This window comes from Schistocerca cancellata, chromosome 8 (genome assembly GCF_023864275.1).
Source record: "Schistocerca cancellata isolate TAMUIC-IGC-003103 chromosome 8, iqSchCanc2.1, whole genome shotgun sequence".
Classification (NCBI taxonomy): domain Eukaryota; kingdom Metazoa; phylum Arthropoda; class Insecta; order Orthoptera; family Acrididae; genus Schistocerca; species Schistocerca cancellata.
Window position 1 is genome coordinate 377,290,583 of NC_064633.1, and position 13,047 is coordinate 377,303,629.

The following is a 13,047-nucleotide window of genomic DNA, read 5'->3' on the forward strand; positions in this document are numbered from 1 at the left end:
ATGTTTTGAGCTGCTACCGTTGCCTTCAGTCCTCTATTAAACCCAAAGCGAATAATACGGTATGTTACAAATCTTAGAACTTTTTGTACTTTCAACTCTAATGCTTAAACAAAATTCTTAAGATTCAAGAATGCAAAGCCAAATACATGGTCCAAACACGTTAATGTGACTACCCACTACGTTTGACATTAACATGCAATAACCACTCACAGACGGCATGTGGCAGCACTAGAAGTGAAGAGTATATAAAGCTTGTCGTCTAGGAGATGCAGAAAACAGTGCAGTAATTGCCATAATGTGAAAATAGAACGATTTATCTGATGCCCATAAGAGCATGATCATTGGCTTTCGAACCAAGGGTGGACGCATTTGCATACTGGCTAAGTTTGCAAACTGTTTGTGTGGCACTGTAGTTATAGTATACCCTGCACAGCAAAATGATGCTATCCAAAACCAGCCCCACGGCAACTGCTGCGGGCCACGAGCCATAGATGACAGAAGTTAACAATGACTACAGAGATGTGTACAGGCAAATAGATGTGCAACTGTTGAACAACTGATTGCCCAGATGAGCCAAGGCAGCTAAGAACAATGATTCTTCAACAATCGTTCAGCAATCATTGCTATTACGGGCCTCCACAGCAAGCGCCTTGTTCATGCACCCATGATGATTGCTGTTCATCATGATAAAGGCTGGGATTGCTATGCCAGTACCACAACTGGATGTCAACTGAGGGACAACAGGTGGTCTTTTCAAACAAATCACATTTCATGCTCAATCAGACAGATGGCCACTTGTTTGTATGGAGTAAAACATCTGATAGCATATACCCTGCAACAATAAATGGAATGGTCCAGGCCAGAGGAGGGAGTGTTATAGTTTGGGAAATGTTTTTGTGGCATTTTCTGGGTGACAGACATTGACTGGTGTCATGCAGCTGGTCGCAGATGGCTGGTGGTCGGTGCTTGGTGGCCATTGTATGGCAAGGAAACTTTAGGGGGTAAACTGTTCTGATCTTCACACAACCACAACCTCCTTAGCAGACTCCTTCGCATAGATGTTTCTAAAAGGTGTTCCCATTAATAGTAGGTTAGAAAGTGAAGCAAATTACCTTTGAGCTCCCATCACAAAGATACTTACAACAGACACCAAAAATGTTGTTTGAAAAAATAAAGGAAGGAAATGACTTGAACTTACTTCTTTGTGTCTACATTTCGCAACATTTACCACTAGAGCAAGAGAGTGCTGCCAGATCATGTAGATGACTCGATTTGATTTCTGAGCGGTGGCCAGTTTTATTGGCACCTTAAGCAAATTGCTTCAATTTAGTCTCAGGGTAGCCAAGTTTTGCATGAAAGATTGTACATCCTTTAGTTTTTTCCATATCCCAGAAATCTCACCATGCCGAATCAATAATTAGGCAACTAACATAATCCACAAAAGGCATAAAATATGCCATTATTAGAAGATTTAAGACAAGTTTGTGACATGCTTTGTGCATTTTATTTGATTTAAATGCCATGTAAGTCGTACAAGAGCCCAAACACTAAAACAGAAATTAATTTTCTGCGGAAGATAAAAGTCTATACCTCTTGCTGCTGCTGCTTGAACTGTCACTTGCATTGCCTTCACTATCATACCGCTGTCTTGTGCTGCTACTTGCTGCAGCACCATCATCATCCTCCAATGTCGTACTGTTTTCCAGGGGTGAATTTTCATCATTTTCGTTACCTGGAGCTCCACCACTAGCCATGATGGCTATACAAATGGGCACTAAGTCTTGATGATTCAGTTACTGGTGTTCAGCTGCATTGGACAGGGAAAAAATGTATTCTGGATATAATCTACTCATTATCAACAGCATTTACAACAACAAAAAACTAACAGTTATACTTTTTCTGTTCTAGAGTAGCCTATTCAGTATTTCATGATATTTCATTTGCTTTTAAACACTCTGAAAAACTATAAATATGTCTCAGTATTAGCAGAAAAAGATATTTATATGAATGATACTATACATATTCACTCTATTTCAATAGTTAACCTTAAGTCTATTACTTCATGGAACATGAAAGTGAGTGTGGTTTTACAAATAATTTATGTACGTTAAAATTATGAACATAAGAACCACATAAAAAGGGGTCTAACATAAAACACATACTGGAAGAAAATTACTGATGTTTAGTCAGCTATTCTTAGAAAGAAACTCATACAAAAAAACTGTCTATTGATGTTACCACAGGACTGCAGCTGGTTACTTGACACTTTATTACTTATTTTTATTTTATTCCATAGGCTCACTGTAATGTTGTCATACTATTACAAAACATGTCATTACAATGTATAGACAATAATAAAAGTCACTGAATAATAATGAGAGGTCAAGGAAGCTGGAAGAAGCAGACATCTTGGACACCGATTTACACCACTCCCAAAGTGTTCACTGTTTGCATTAACCCCTTTCCAAGAACACTGAGCAAGGTAAAGAGCAATGTGCTCCCAAAAACAACCTATTTAACAAAAGACAGCAGATCTATAGTAGTCAGCCTTATTAATATATCCTTCATTTCAAGTTGGAAGCTATTCTGAATGGCTGTGGTATAATTGGTCACAAATGATGTCCTCCTGATAAATTATGACCCCCAATCTTACAACAGTAATGTGCTGCAGTGGACATCTAATCCCTACATACTGGTTGGTTCTAGGTGGTAAAAACTAGAAGACTAACAAAGAAGCCCCCCAGAAAGAGTTCCCTTTGGGTGGAACTGTTAGTGAGAGACAATGAGTGGCCAGCAGTCTAGTCGACAGCCTGGGAAAATTCATCATAAAACACATTAACTAAATCTGTCTTTAAGGCCAGAAGTCTACATGATGTCGACTGACCACCTTGTTGTCCTCTGCCATGTGGTGTCATTTGGATGTGGTTGGGAGGGGCATGAGGCCAGCACACCTTCATCCTGGTGTAGAAAGACCTAAACTCCACCCAAACAGGCCATGAAGGCCCAATGGTACCAACTGGCAGCCATGTCCTCCTCAGCCCACAGACGGATATGGAGGGGTATGTGGTCAGCACACTGCTCTCCCAGTGGTATGTCAGTTTACGAGACTGGAGATGTTACTTCTCAATCAAGTAGCTCTTCACTTTGCCTCACAAGGGCTGAGTGCACCTCACTTGCCCACAGAACTCAGCAGGCCAGATGGTCACCCATCCAACTGTTAGCCCAACCCGACAGCACTTAACTTCGGTGATCTGACGGGAACCTGTTACCATTGTGGCAAGTCCATTGGCACTTTCTACACCTTGGAGCCACTAATTCTCATTTGAGCAGCTCCTCAGCTGGCCTCTCAAAACTCAGTGTGACTCATTCCAATCCTCCCATCAAGAAAAAATCTTTGGCAGAATTGGGCATTGAACATGGGTCCTCCACACGGCAGTCAGACATTTTCACCACTCAGTTATGAAAGCAGACATGAATCACACTAGAGAGGAAAAAAATAAACGAACAGATCTTACTTCTGTGGGTGTTGTACAACATTCTCAAGTTATACTCACCCAAGTAAGATTTCTGTGACATTATAGAAAATGGATAGATCCCTGAAAACATAAATACTATATATTTATTTTAGAATTACCAATGGAGAGCAAGAAACAATTAGATACAAGAAGAAGTTACATGCACATTTCACAAGTCTGTTTACAGACTTTCCAGCTATAAAGAATGTATCGCTCATCGGCTGAGACTCCTGAGAAACAATACAATTCCAAAAACTGAAAATATGTCATTATGTAGAAAATAAAAAGAACAATGCAGTCAAAGTAACAGACATTCATGTTAGTGCACAGAAATTACCTAATTGGGAAAAATGGCTAAGCCTACATCAAATAAAACAAGAAATACAGAAGGCTGGAGATCTCACTGAAGATCTGTAAACTGAAATGATTGTGCTTAAATGCTTCTAGAACTCAATGTTGCATGGTAGAGGAACTGTACAATATTTCTACAAGGTAGCTGCTCATCATTTTCAAGTAAAGATACAGCTCTAGGGAGCTAATGTATAAGGTCCTCTCTGGAAAGCAACTAGAGGAGCTGTAACATCATCACAGCAGATTTGGCACCTAGAGCCCCCAAGTAAACTAGACTCTGCACTGTCAGTGTGGGATGCCTGACCACAACCTGCATATCCCTTGGTATTGTTCTAACTAGGAACACACGGAAACACATGGAATTAAAAGAGATACGAATTTATTGGGTCATGGAGTGCCAAACAAGAATGCAGTGAGGTACAGTCATGGAGTGACAACAACATAAGTACAGTGGAGGTAGTTAAGCATCTCAAATACATTTAAGAACTGAGGGCCCAGACCCCTGTGCATGTGGTTATAAGGATGCTGTACCCGTCATGTATAACTTGTGTAGTACTGTGTGGGCCAGGTGATTGGGTGGCCCCTGATGGCACTTCCGGTATGAATGTCAGCACACACTACACTTCCCATAGTACCCCAATTTATGTCTGTGGGCAGTGAGAATAGTTACCAGTGGGTTGCTATTCTCCTTCTTCCTTGGGGTGGGGGAGTGGGGGGCAAAAAAGACCAGGTATCGCTGTTGTCAATGCTGTGATTGAAGAGGTGTCTATGGCAGTGTTGGAGGGCAGCAGTCACAGACGTGAGAAGTTCCCAAATCAAATGGACTGGTTGGTACAGGTGAAAGTGAGTGAGTTGAAGGCACTCCCACTTCCTGTGGACCCTGTGGCAACCCATGGACAGGACTGGCAAGTGGAGGTGGGAGCTATCTCGATGTTGGAATCCATGAGGAGTGGTGCCAGCATGGGCTGCGATGATCATGGACTGAAGAGGAGAGGCTCTCGCGACAGACACCAACTTCTGTCCCCGCAGATGACAGCGCCTGCTCAAGAGTAGTGGGAGGTACCAGCAACCACCACAGAAAGCAAACCTGCCGTCAGTGCTGACAAAGCCCTGGCTACTGGAAAACACAGGCCTGCATGATCCTTGGAGTGGCCAGGACCGACAAAGAACAAGGCAGGGATGCAGCAGGCTCTGGTTGCATGACCTGAGTTGATCTTCGGTGTGAACCACGAAGACGCGGTAACTACGCTGGCTGTTGATGCCGGCTGGAATCCAGTGAAGCAAGTCACTGAGCAATGTCCATGTCTGATGACCTTACAGGAGCTCAAATGGACGCTTGTACACAATTTGGCATCGTCCTGTAAGAGCTCTTATTTTAAAAAAAGAAAAAAAAAGAAAAAAGTGAGAGCTTTCACAGCTGGGACATCTTCTACATACTTGCACATTTGCATATTAAACATTCAGACAAGGTGTTCCACATCTTAATTCAACTATGAATGGAAAGGAGATAGTGCTACATGGCAAATTGTATTATGTGTACAAAGTCTTTGAGAGACTTTGCAATGATCGGAGGACCATTATCTGAAACCAGGGTGCAAGGAAGCATTCTATGGAAAATATCTTTGAAAGGTCCTAGAGAGTCACACCTTCTGTTGCAGAGGGGCAACGAATGTTTTAAGGAAAATGATAAAGAGCATCAAAAGCCAACAACCAGAAAGTGTGTAGAAAAGGATCACCAAATCAATGTGGGCTCTCTTTGAAGGATGTGTAGGTGCTGGCCGAGGTGAAAAAAATGCATGGTGCTGCCTTCTGATCCAACACTAGCAGCAGACCATGACTAGTTGTTCTACCTCCCAATCGATGCCTGGCCAAAACACGTGACAGTGTGCCAACAATTTTGTGTGAAAGGACCCCTCCCCCCCGTGAAGTTGATGTAGTAAGCAGTGGACTTCCTGCTGCAGAGCCAATGGAAACATGATACACAGAGTGAACCATCCTGTCGACAGGTGAATACAGTCATCAAGTGAGAGAGGCGATGGCACAACGCATAAAAATTCCAAAGCAGGTCCAAAGCCAAGCACCGTGGATGGTCGGGCAACCCATATTGTACCATGCGTACCACCTACTGGAGCACCAGATCCACTTCCACAGCATAGGCAACATGAGTACCAATGACGGGGAAGCCATTTACCATGTGCCTCGCCTCCATATCCAGTTGAAAACAAAAGTTTCTCCTTATCGAATGAGGGGTAAGGAACGGCCTATGAGGAGCCAGGACAAAGGATCTGCATTATCATTTTGCAATGTGGGATGAAAATGGATCTCATAATTGTAGTGGGACAAGAACAGAGCCCAATGCTGAAGATGATAAGTGGCTTTGTCCAGCAAGGACGTTGACAGGTTAAACAGGGAAACCGAGGGCTTATAGTCGGTATTAAAATGAAATTTTACACCATACAAGAGCACGTGAAAATTTTTTAAGGCTTACATAATAGCAAGAGCTACATCTTCCACCAGAGAATAATTTTGGTGAACCGTGTTGAGTGTTTTTGCACAAAGACAATACATTGTTTGGAGCCATCTGAATGGCAACGGGCCAGGACCACCCCCACCCTGTACTTGGATGTGTCTGTGGCCAGGACCAGAAGCTTGCAAGGTTGAAATGTTGCAAGACATGGCACAGAGCAAAGACTATCCTTCAGTTGCACAAAAGCAAGCTCACATGCTGCAAACCAAACAAAAGGAGCATGTTTCCGAAGCAACAAATGCAAGGGATGGGCGACAGAAGCCACTCTGGTAATAAATTTGTTATAGTACACTACTTTGCTGAGGAACACCTGAAGTTCACATAGATTAGACAGACAGGACAAAGCCTTAAAGGTGACAAAATATTGTTCCATGAGGCACAAGCCCTGCTGGGAAATTTCGTGACCAGCTGACTTTTTGTTGTGGTCTGAAGGTTAGATGTTGATAGTGCGAAGTTGCAGGAGTTTAAATGTTGCAGCTCGCAGATGGTCGGTCAGCTGTGGTACTTTAAGGTGTGTGCACCGTGGCAAATATCATCAAGATAGTTTATGTAAAGAGAGAGAACCACCATGGCCTGTCCAAGAAATGTTGGAAGATGGGAGGCCATTAGTGACCCTGACCATTGGCCATTGATACTGATAATTGGCCAGAAAAAGCATTAGCTGTGAGCAGCTGTTTTGATGTCTCATCCAACAGAATCTGATGATAGGCTTTAACCAAGTCGATTTTCAAAAATAATTGACTCCCCACTAACTTTGTGGACAATTACTCTGGGCAACATAGAAAGTAAATATCTGTGCATTATTAGTTACCCTGAAACCACCACTCAACTGAAGCTGACCAGACAGCTTCTTTATGATCACTAAGGGCATAGCCTACTCATTTGAAGAAATTAGTTCAATCATGCCCGATGACATCAAGCGATCCAGCTCCATCTTGACCTTGTCACATAAAGCTAATGGAAACGGATGCACACAAAAAAAGTTAGGGCGGGCAGAGGGTGATGTGTGTCATGAAATTGTTTGCACAACCTAGATCTGGGGTGAATGGATCAGAAAATCAGTTTGCCAGTGGTACGGACCCAAGCCTGGCATACGCCTGTGAGTTGAGCAGGGACATGGTGGCCGCAATGTTGACTTGGAGGATTAATGGCTGATTTATCACCCACACTTCTATGAAATATTTGTTTTGGTCTGCAGACAGTGGCGAACATGACACGAACAGTGTGAATATTGATGTCCACAGATGAGTACAGTGATTTCTGGGGGAGCACAGATCGAAACAAGGGGGGTACAAATGATGTGGCCTTCACTGTTCCTGCTGCTGACAACATGACTGTATGTTGACCCAATTGGCCCATTTGTACTGCAGCTACCACCTTTTCCCCAAGCACACTAGGCTCCATATGCTGGGGCTGCATGTTGTCAACAACACCATCCCTCCAAGACTCTAACTGGCACCCTGTGGCATGGGAAATCTTGAACAACTGTACAACATTCAAAACCTCTTGCAACATAGTGTCCTCATGGTGCAGGGCACGTTGACGCACCTTCTAATCCAGGGCCAAACGAATGATTGCATCACAGACCTTTTCATCAGTAAAAGATTCATAAGCTGTAGCATTGATGAACCAACACTTATGAATGAGGCCGTGCAGCTCAGCCGCCTAAGTGCATTACATTTGCTGTGGCTGTTTGTGATACTGTTAGAATTCAACACACACACAGCGATCACACGTGAACGCTTAGGACAACAAACAACACTTATCATTAAAAGAAAGCGACACTGCTTCCTGCAGAGCAGCTATCTGGCACAGTAAGCAATACATATGAGGGAGGTATCCATAATAAGATAAGAACTTTACAGACTTTGTCAACCCTCAGAAGGTATGAAATGTTGGAGAAGCTGCTTCTTGTACACATCCAAGTCTTCCACAGATTCATCATCATAAAATGGGAATGGTGGCAGGTGAACAGACAGTGGCCGAGCCTGGGTCAACACAGTTAACAACCATTCCAACATGGCAGTATGTACTGGCTATTGTTGCAGAAGGGACTTGGGTAAAGCCTCTATTGAAAAGCTGAATGGCAGAGAATGACAGAATGCCAAAACACAAAAAAAAGTAATCCCATCCTTTTTGACATGCAAGCTCTAACTAGATACAAAAGGAAATACGTGGCTATAAATAGCGATCCGAGTTTATTGGGACATGGAGTGACATTAACGAAAACAAATGTAGAAAGAGTCATGGAGTGACAACAACAAAGTCCAGTGAAGGCAGTTACAGTCTCAAATACATTAAGAAAGAAGGCCCACAGCCTTGTGCATGTCTTAATAAGTGCTGCGGGCACTCGGCAAACTAGGTGATGGTGGCCGTTACTGTTAGTTGTGGGCACGCCATATGAATGTTGGCACGCACTATGCTTGTCATAGTGGCCCAACTTATGACTGCTGTGAATGGTATGTGTAGCAGTCAGGCAAGTTACTATGGGTTTTATGTCTGGATAAGTTGCCAGTGTCCAATTCTGACTGTCTTGGCTTCAGCCCCTAAGAGAGTGACCTTGTTGGATTCACTGCTTTGTAACCAAATAAAAGAAGCCAGCCACAGTTGGATCAGAACTTGAAGGTAAGCAGCTGACTAATATGAATGAAGTGCAGTTACTACAGCAATATCTTACATTACACCCAAGGGCAATGTAAACAGTTATGTCTGGAAATAATCAAACAGCTCATCTGAAGTGCTGAAATGACTGTATTTGAAAGATGAGATTTCATGAAACGCCAATTAATATGTTGACAACAAACATCCCAAAAAGGTAGTTCACATGATGATTACTTTGAAGGAATAGATATCCTCTTGAAACTTAGTGCTGATCAGCCAACTGGGCTCTGCATGTATACCTTGGAACAACTGCTGTTCTGAAATCAGTAGGTATGCTCAATAAAGGGAAATGTCACCAAGTAAAATACAGGGTGAGCATGAAGTCTTGTCCTGATTATAACAATTTATTACAGAATAACTGCTTGACATGATAATTTACATTTGATGCCATTACATAGGTTAGTGTAACTCGTTTGTTTTAAGACCACTTACGTTAGAAAACCTCAACGTGTGCTCCCTTGGCAGTTCAGACAATGTCAAGGTGGTATTCCAGTTCCCACTAGGTGTTTTATAACATGTGTTCTGTCACAACACCCACAGCAGCTTGTATCCTAGCCTTCAGTTCGTTGACGTCAGCAACTGGTGTGACGAAGACTCTGTCCTTCATATAGCCCCAGAAAAAGACCAAGGAGTGTAATGTCTGGAGAGGGGAGTAATTTCCGGATCGGTGGATTGGAAGAAACGATCCCACACCCTGGCCACCCCGCTCTCCAGACATTACGGTCCTTGACTTTTTTTCTGGGGCTATATCAAGGACAGTCTTTGTCACACTAGTTGCTGACGTTGACAAACTGAAGGCTAGGATACAAGCTGCTGTGGGTACCGTTTGCCACCATGTTAACAGCAAGAAATTGAAGATTTAGGAAGAGTCATTGCAAGACCTCCGGTATGAGAGATTAAAAACAATATTATATCAATATCATCACCAGAAAGGACTGTCAAATGAAACTATGAAACAATAACAGACACACACAAACAAAAGGGTGCCATTTTCTCACATTGTATTCTTGTTTTTAATTGGCCTAATTTCTTCTGAATAACTATAAAGCTTTCAGAAGTTTTGTTTACATCTTATTGATTTAAATTGTTTCCATTATGCAAATGTATTTTTCATCTTTGATCCGTCTGTTTCCTAACATGACACTGCTTTTCATGTGTATGATGCAAAATATCCTTTGTCCACTCATATGCAACATAGATGATATTAATCCATGATACCCACATTGATTAATATTTAACAAACAGTAGATTTTGAAGGTGATGTCAAAGTATATATACTCTTTTTATGTGATTTGCTGTTTACAAAATGTATGTGCTTCAAAAGAAAGGCATTATACATTCACAATATTGACAAACATTTTGTAAATGATGAGCATGTCCTCCTTTGTTAAGCTACAGAATGCATTTTCAACAGGCATCTGCAAGCTGTGGAAACAATGTTTTTTAAGCCAAAATGTAAAGCTTTGCTGTTGACAAACCCTTTTCATTCTCTCGGGGAATACTTACAATACTTAAGCTTTTTACTGTAACTTATCAACATTAATACAATTTATAATGAGAACTTAGGATTAGTGCTGGGTCCAGCCATTCTGATTTTGGTTTTTCAATTTTTTTCTCAAATCATTTCCTACATATACCTGTTTGATTCCTTACCTTCTTCACCCCCTGTCCATTGGTAGTAGCTATAAATTAACTTCTTCTGCAGATTGTTATTATTATTATTTACTTATTTATTTTGGAAAAACTGTCAGAAGCCAACATCAGTGAAGACAAGTTTGAACTCTGGATAAATGTAGGAAATGCGAGGCAATACTGACCCATTGACTTATGTTAGAATGTAAGTTAATGAAAAGCAAACTTATGTTTATAGCATTTCTAGACTTAAGAGAAAGCATTTGACATTGTTGACTGGAATGCTGCCTTTGAAATTCGAAAGGTAGCAGGTGTAAAATACAGGGAGCGAAAGGCTATTTACAACTTGTACAGAAACCATGTGGCAGTTATAAGAATCAAGAGGCATAATAGGGATGCAGTGGTTGGGAAGGGAGTGAGACAGAGTTGTAGCCTATCCCCAATGTTATTCAATCTGTACACTAAGCAAGCCATAAAGGAAACCAAAGAAAAATTTGGTGAAGGAATTAAAGTTCAGGGAGAAGAAATAAAAATTTTGAGGTTTGCTGATGACACTGTAATTCTGTCAAAGATAGCAAAGGACTTGGAAGAGCAGATGAACAGAATGGACAGTGTCTTGAAAGGAGGTTATATGATGAATATCAACGAAAGCAAAACAAGGATAATGAAATGTAGTTGAAATAAATTAGGCGATACTAAGGGAATCAGATTAGGAAAAGATACATTTCAAAGTAGTAGATGAGTTTTGCTATTTGGAGCCAGCTGATGTAGCCGAGCAGTTCTAGGCGCTTCAGTCCGGAACCACGCGACTGCTATGGACGCAGGTTCGAATCCTGCCTTGGGCATGGATGTGTGTGATGCCCTTGGGTTAGTTAGGCTTAAGTAGTTCTAAGTTCTAGGGGACTGATGACCTCAGATGTTAAGTCCCATAGTGCTCAGAGCTTTTTTTCCCCCCTATTTGGACAGGAAAATTACTGACGATCTCCGAGTTAGAGAGGATATAACATGTCAACTGGCAATGGCAAGAAAAGCATTTGTGAAGGAAAGAAATTTGTTAACACCAAATATAGATTTAGGTTTTGGGAAGTCTTTTCTGAAAGTATCTGCTGGAGTTTAGCCACGTAAGGACGTGAAACATGGACAATAAGTAGTTTAGACAAAAAGAGAAATTGGGTGCTACAGAAGAATGCTGAAGATTAGACAGGTAGATCACATAACTAATGAGGTGGTATTAAATGGAATTGGGGAGAAAAGGAATTTGTGGCACAACTTGACTAGAAGAAGGGATCGGTTGGTAGGACACGTTCTGAGACACCAAGGAATCAGCAATTTAGTACTGGGGGGAAATGTGGGGGGTAAAAATCATAGAGGGAGACCTAGAGATGAATACAGTAGTTATTTGGAGATGAAGAGGCTTGCACAGGTTAGAGTAGCCTTGACAGCTGCATCAAACCAGTCTTCAGACTAAAGACCACAACAACAACAACATATTACTATTATTATTTTATTAATATTATTATTCCATGTTTACAGTAGAAAATATGGGTTACTGGAAACGATGGCACAATGTTTTCATTTCTCATGAATTTCATGAATATCCTTGTCATTGTAAGTATCACTGTTTTCTGTTATCAACCTCTATAAGTTTTACTGGAATTTTAGTTTCCACAGAACACCATGTACTTTGTGGGGTATGACGGCTGTGATTAAAATGATTACTGATAATGTAAAACCATGTGTAAAACGTCACTGTCTCTGTAATGGTTACATCAGTTTATTGTTGTTCATTATTTTTTGTTTGATGGTAATTTGTTGTTTGGAACTGTGCACAATAGCTATATTTATTCATACCAAGGTGATTGCCAACTACTGTTTACAATACAGCTACCACAGCAACAACCAACCACAAAACAAGATTGCTTGTGCCTTCCATTTTGTTTGCCATTGTCATACCACTCTGCAGACAATAATTACTAACACAGTTATTGTGATTCATTTTCATCATATTCTTTGTCTCTTTGCACTATTTTTTTAATAACACACACAAGAATGTCTGCAGTTAATAATTAAAATGCGCAGCAAGGTGAGAAGGTTATTATGATAGTTCAATGTGAAGTCAGTATTGCAGGCTAACGGAAAACATACGAAGGAATTCAGTGCTGAATTGCACAGCTGTTGCTGCTGTGGTCTCATTGTTGTATAGGTAACTGGGAACTGCCAACACTGTTCCCTTCCAAGTGTAACTGTCAATCATTTCGTTTTTCTGACCAAAGAACATGATCAGTATGTTAGTACAAGTTACTAATGTAGTATAACTTGGTAAAATTGGTTGGTCACAGTATACTGCTACTACTCATTTTG

The 13,047-nt window shown here is 41.2% G+C and overlaps 1 protein-coding gene across 3 annotated transcripts in view; it reads right to left on the minus strand.

Moving 5' to 3' along the window:
* LOC126095259 (T-complex protein 11-like protein 1) overlaps positions 1 to 13,047 on the minus strand; it is a 136,974-nt gene that overhangs the window by 117,920 nt on the left and 6,007 nt on the right. For all 3 annotated transcript variants that reach the window (XM_049910015.1, XM_049910017.1, XM_049910016.1), the window contains one exon: positions 1,591 to 1,807. In XM_049910015.1, coding sequence (XP_049765972.1) covers positions 1,591 to 1,754 — 164 coding nt within the window. In that variant the 5' untranslated portion in view covers positions 1,755 to 1,807. The remainder of the gene's footprint in view (positions 1 to 1,590; positions 1,808 to 13,047) is intronic.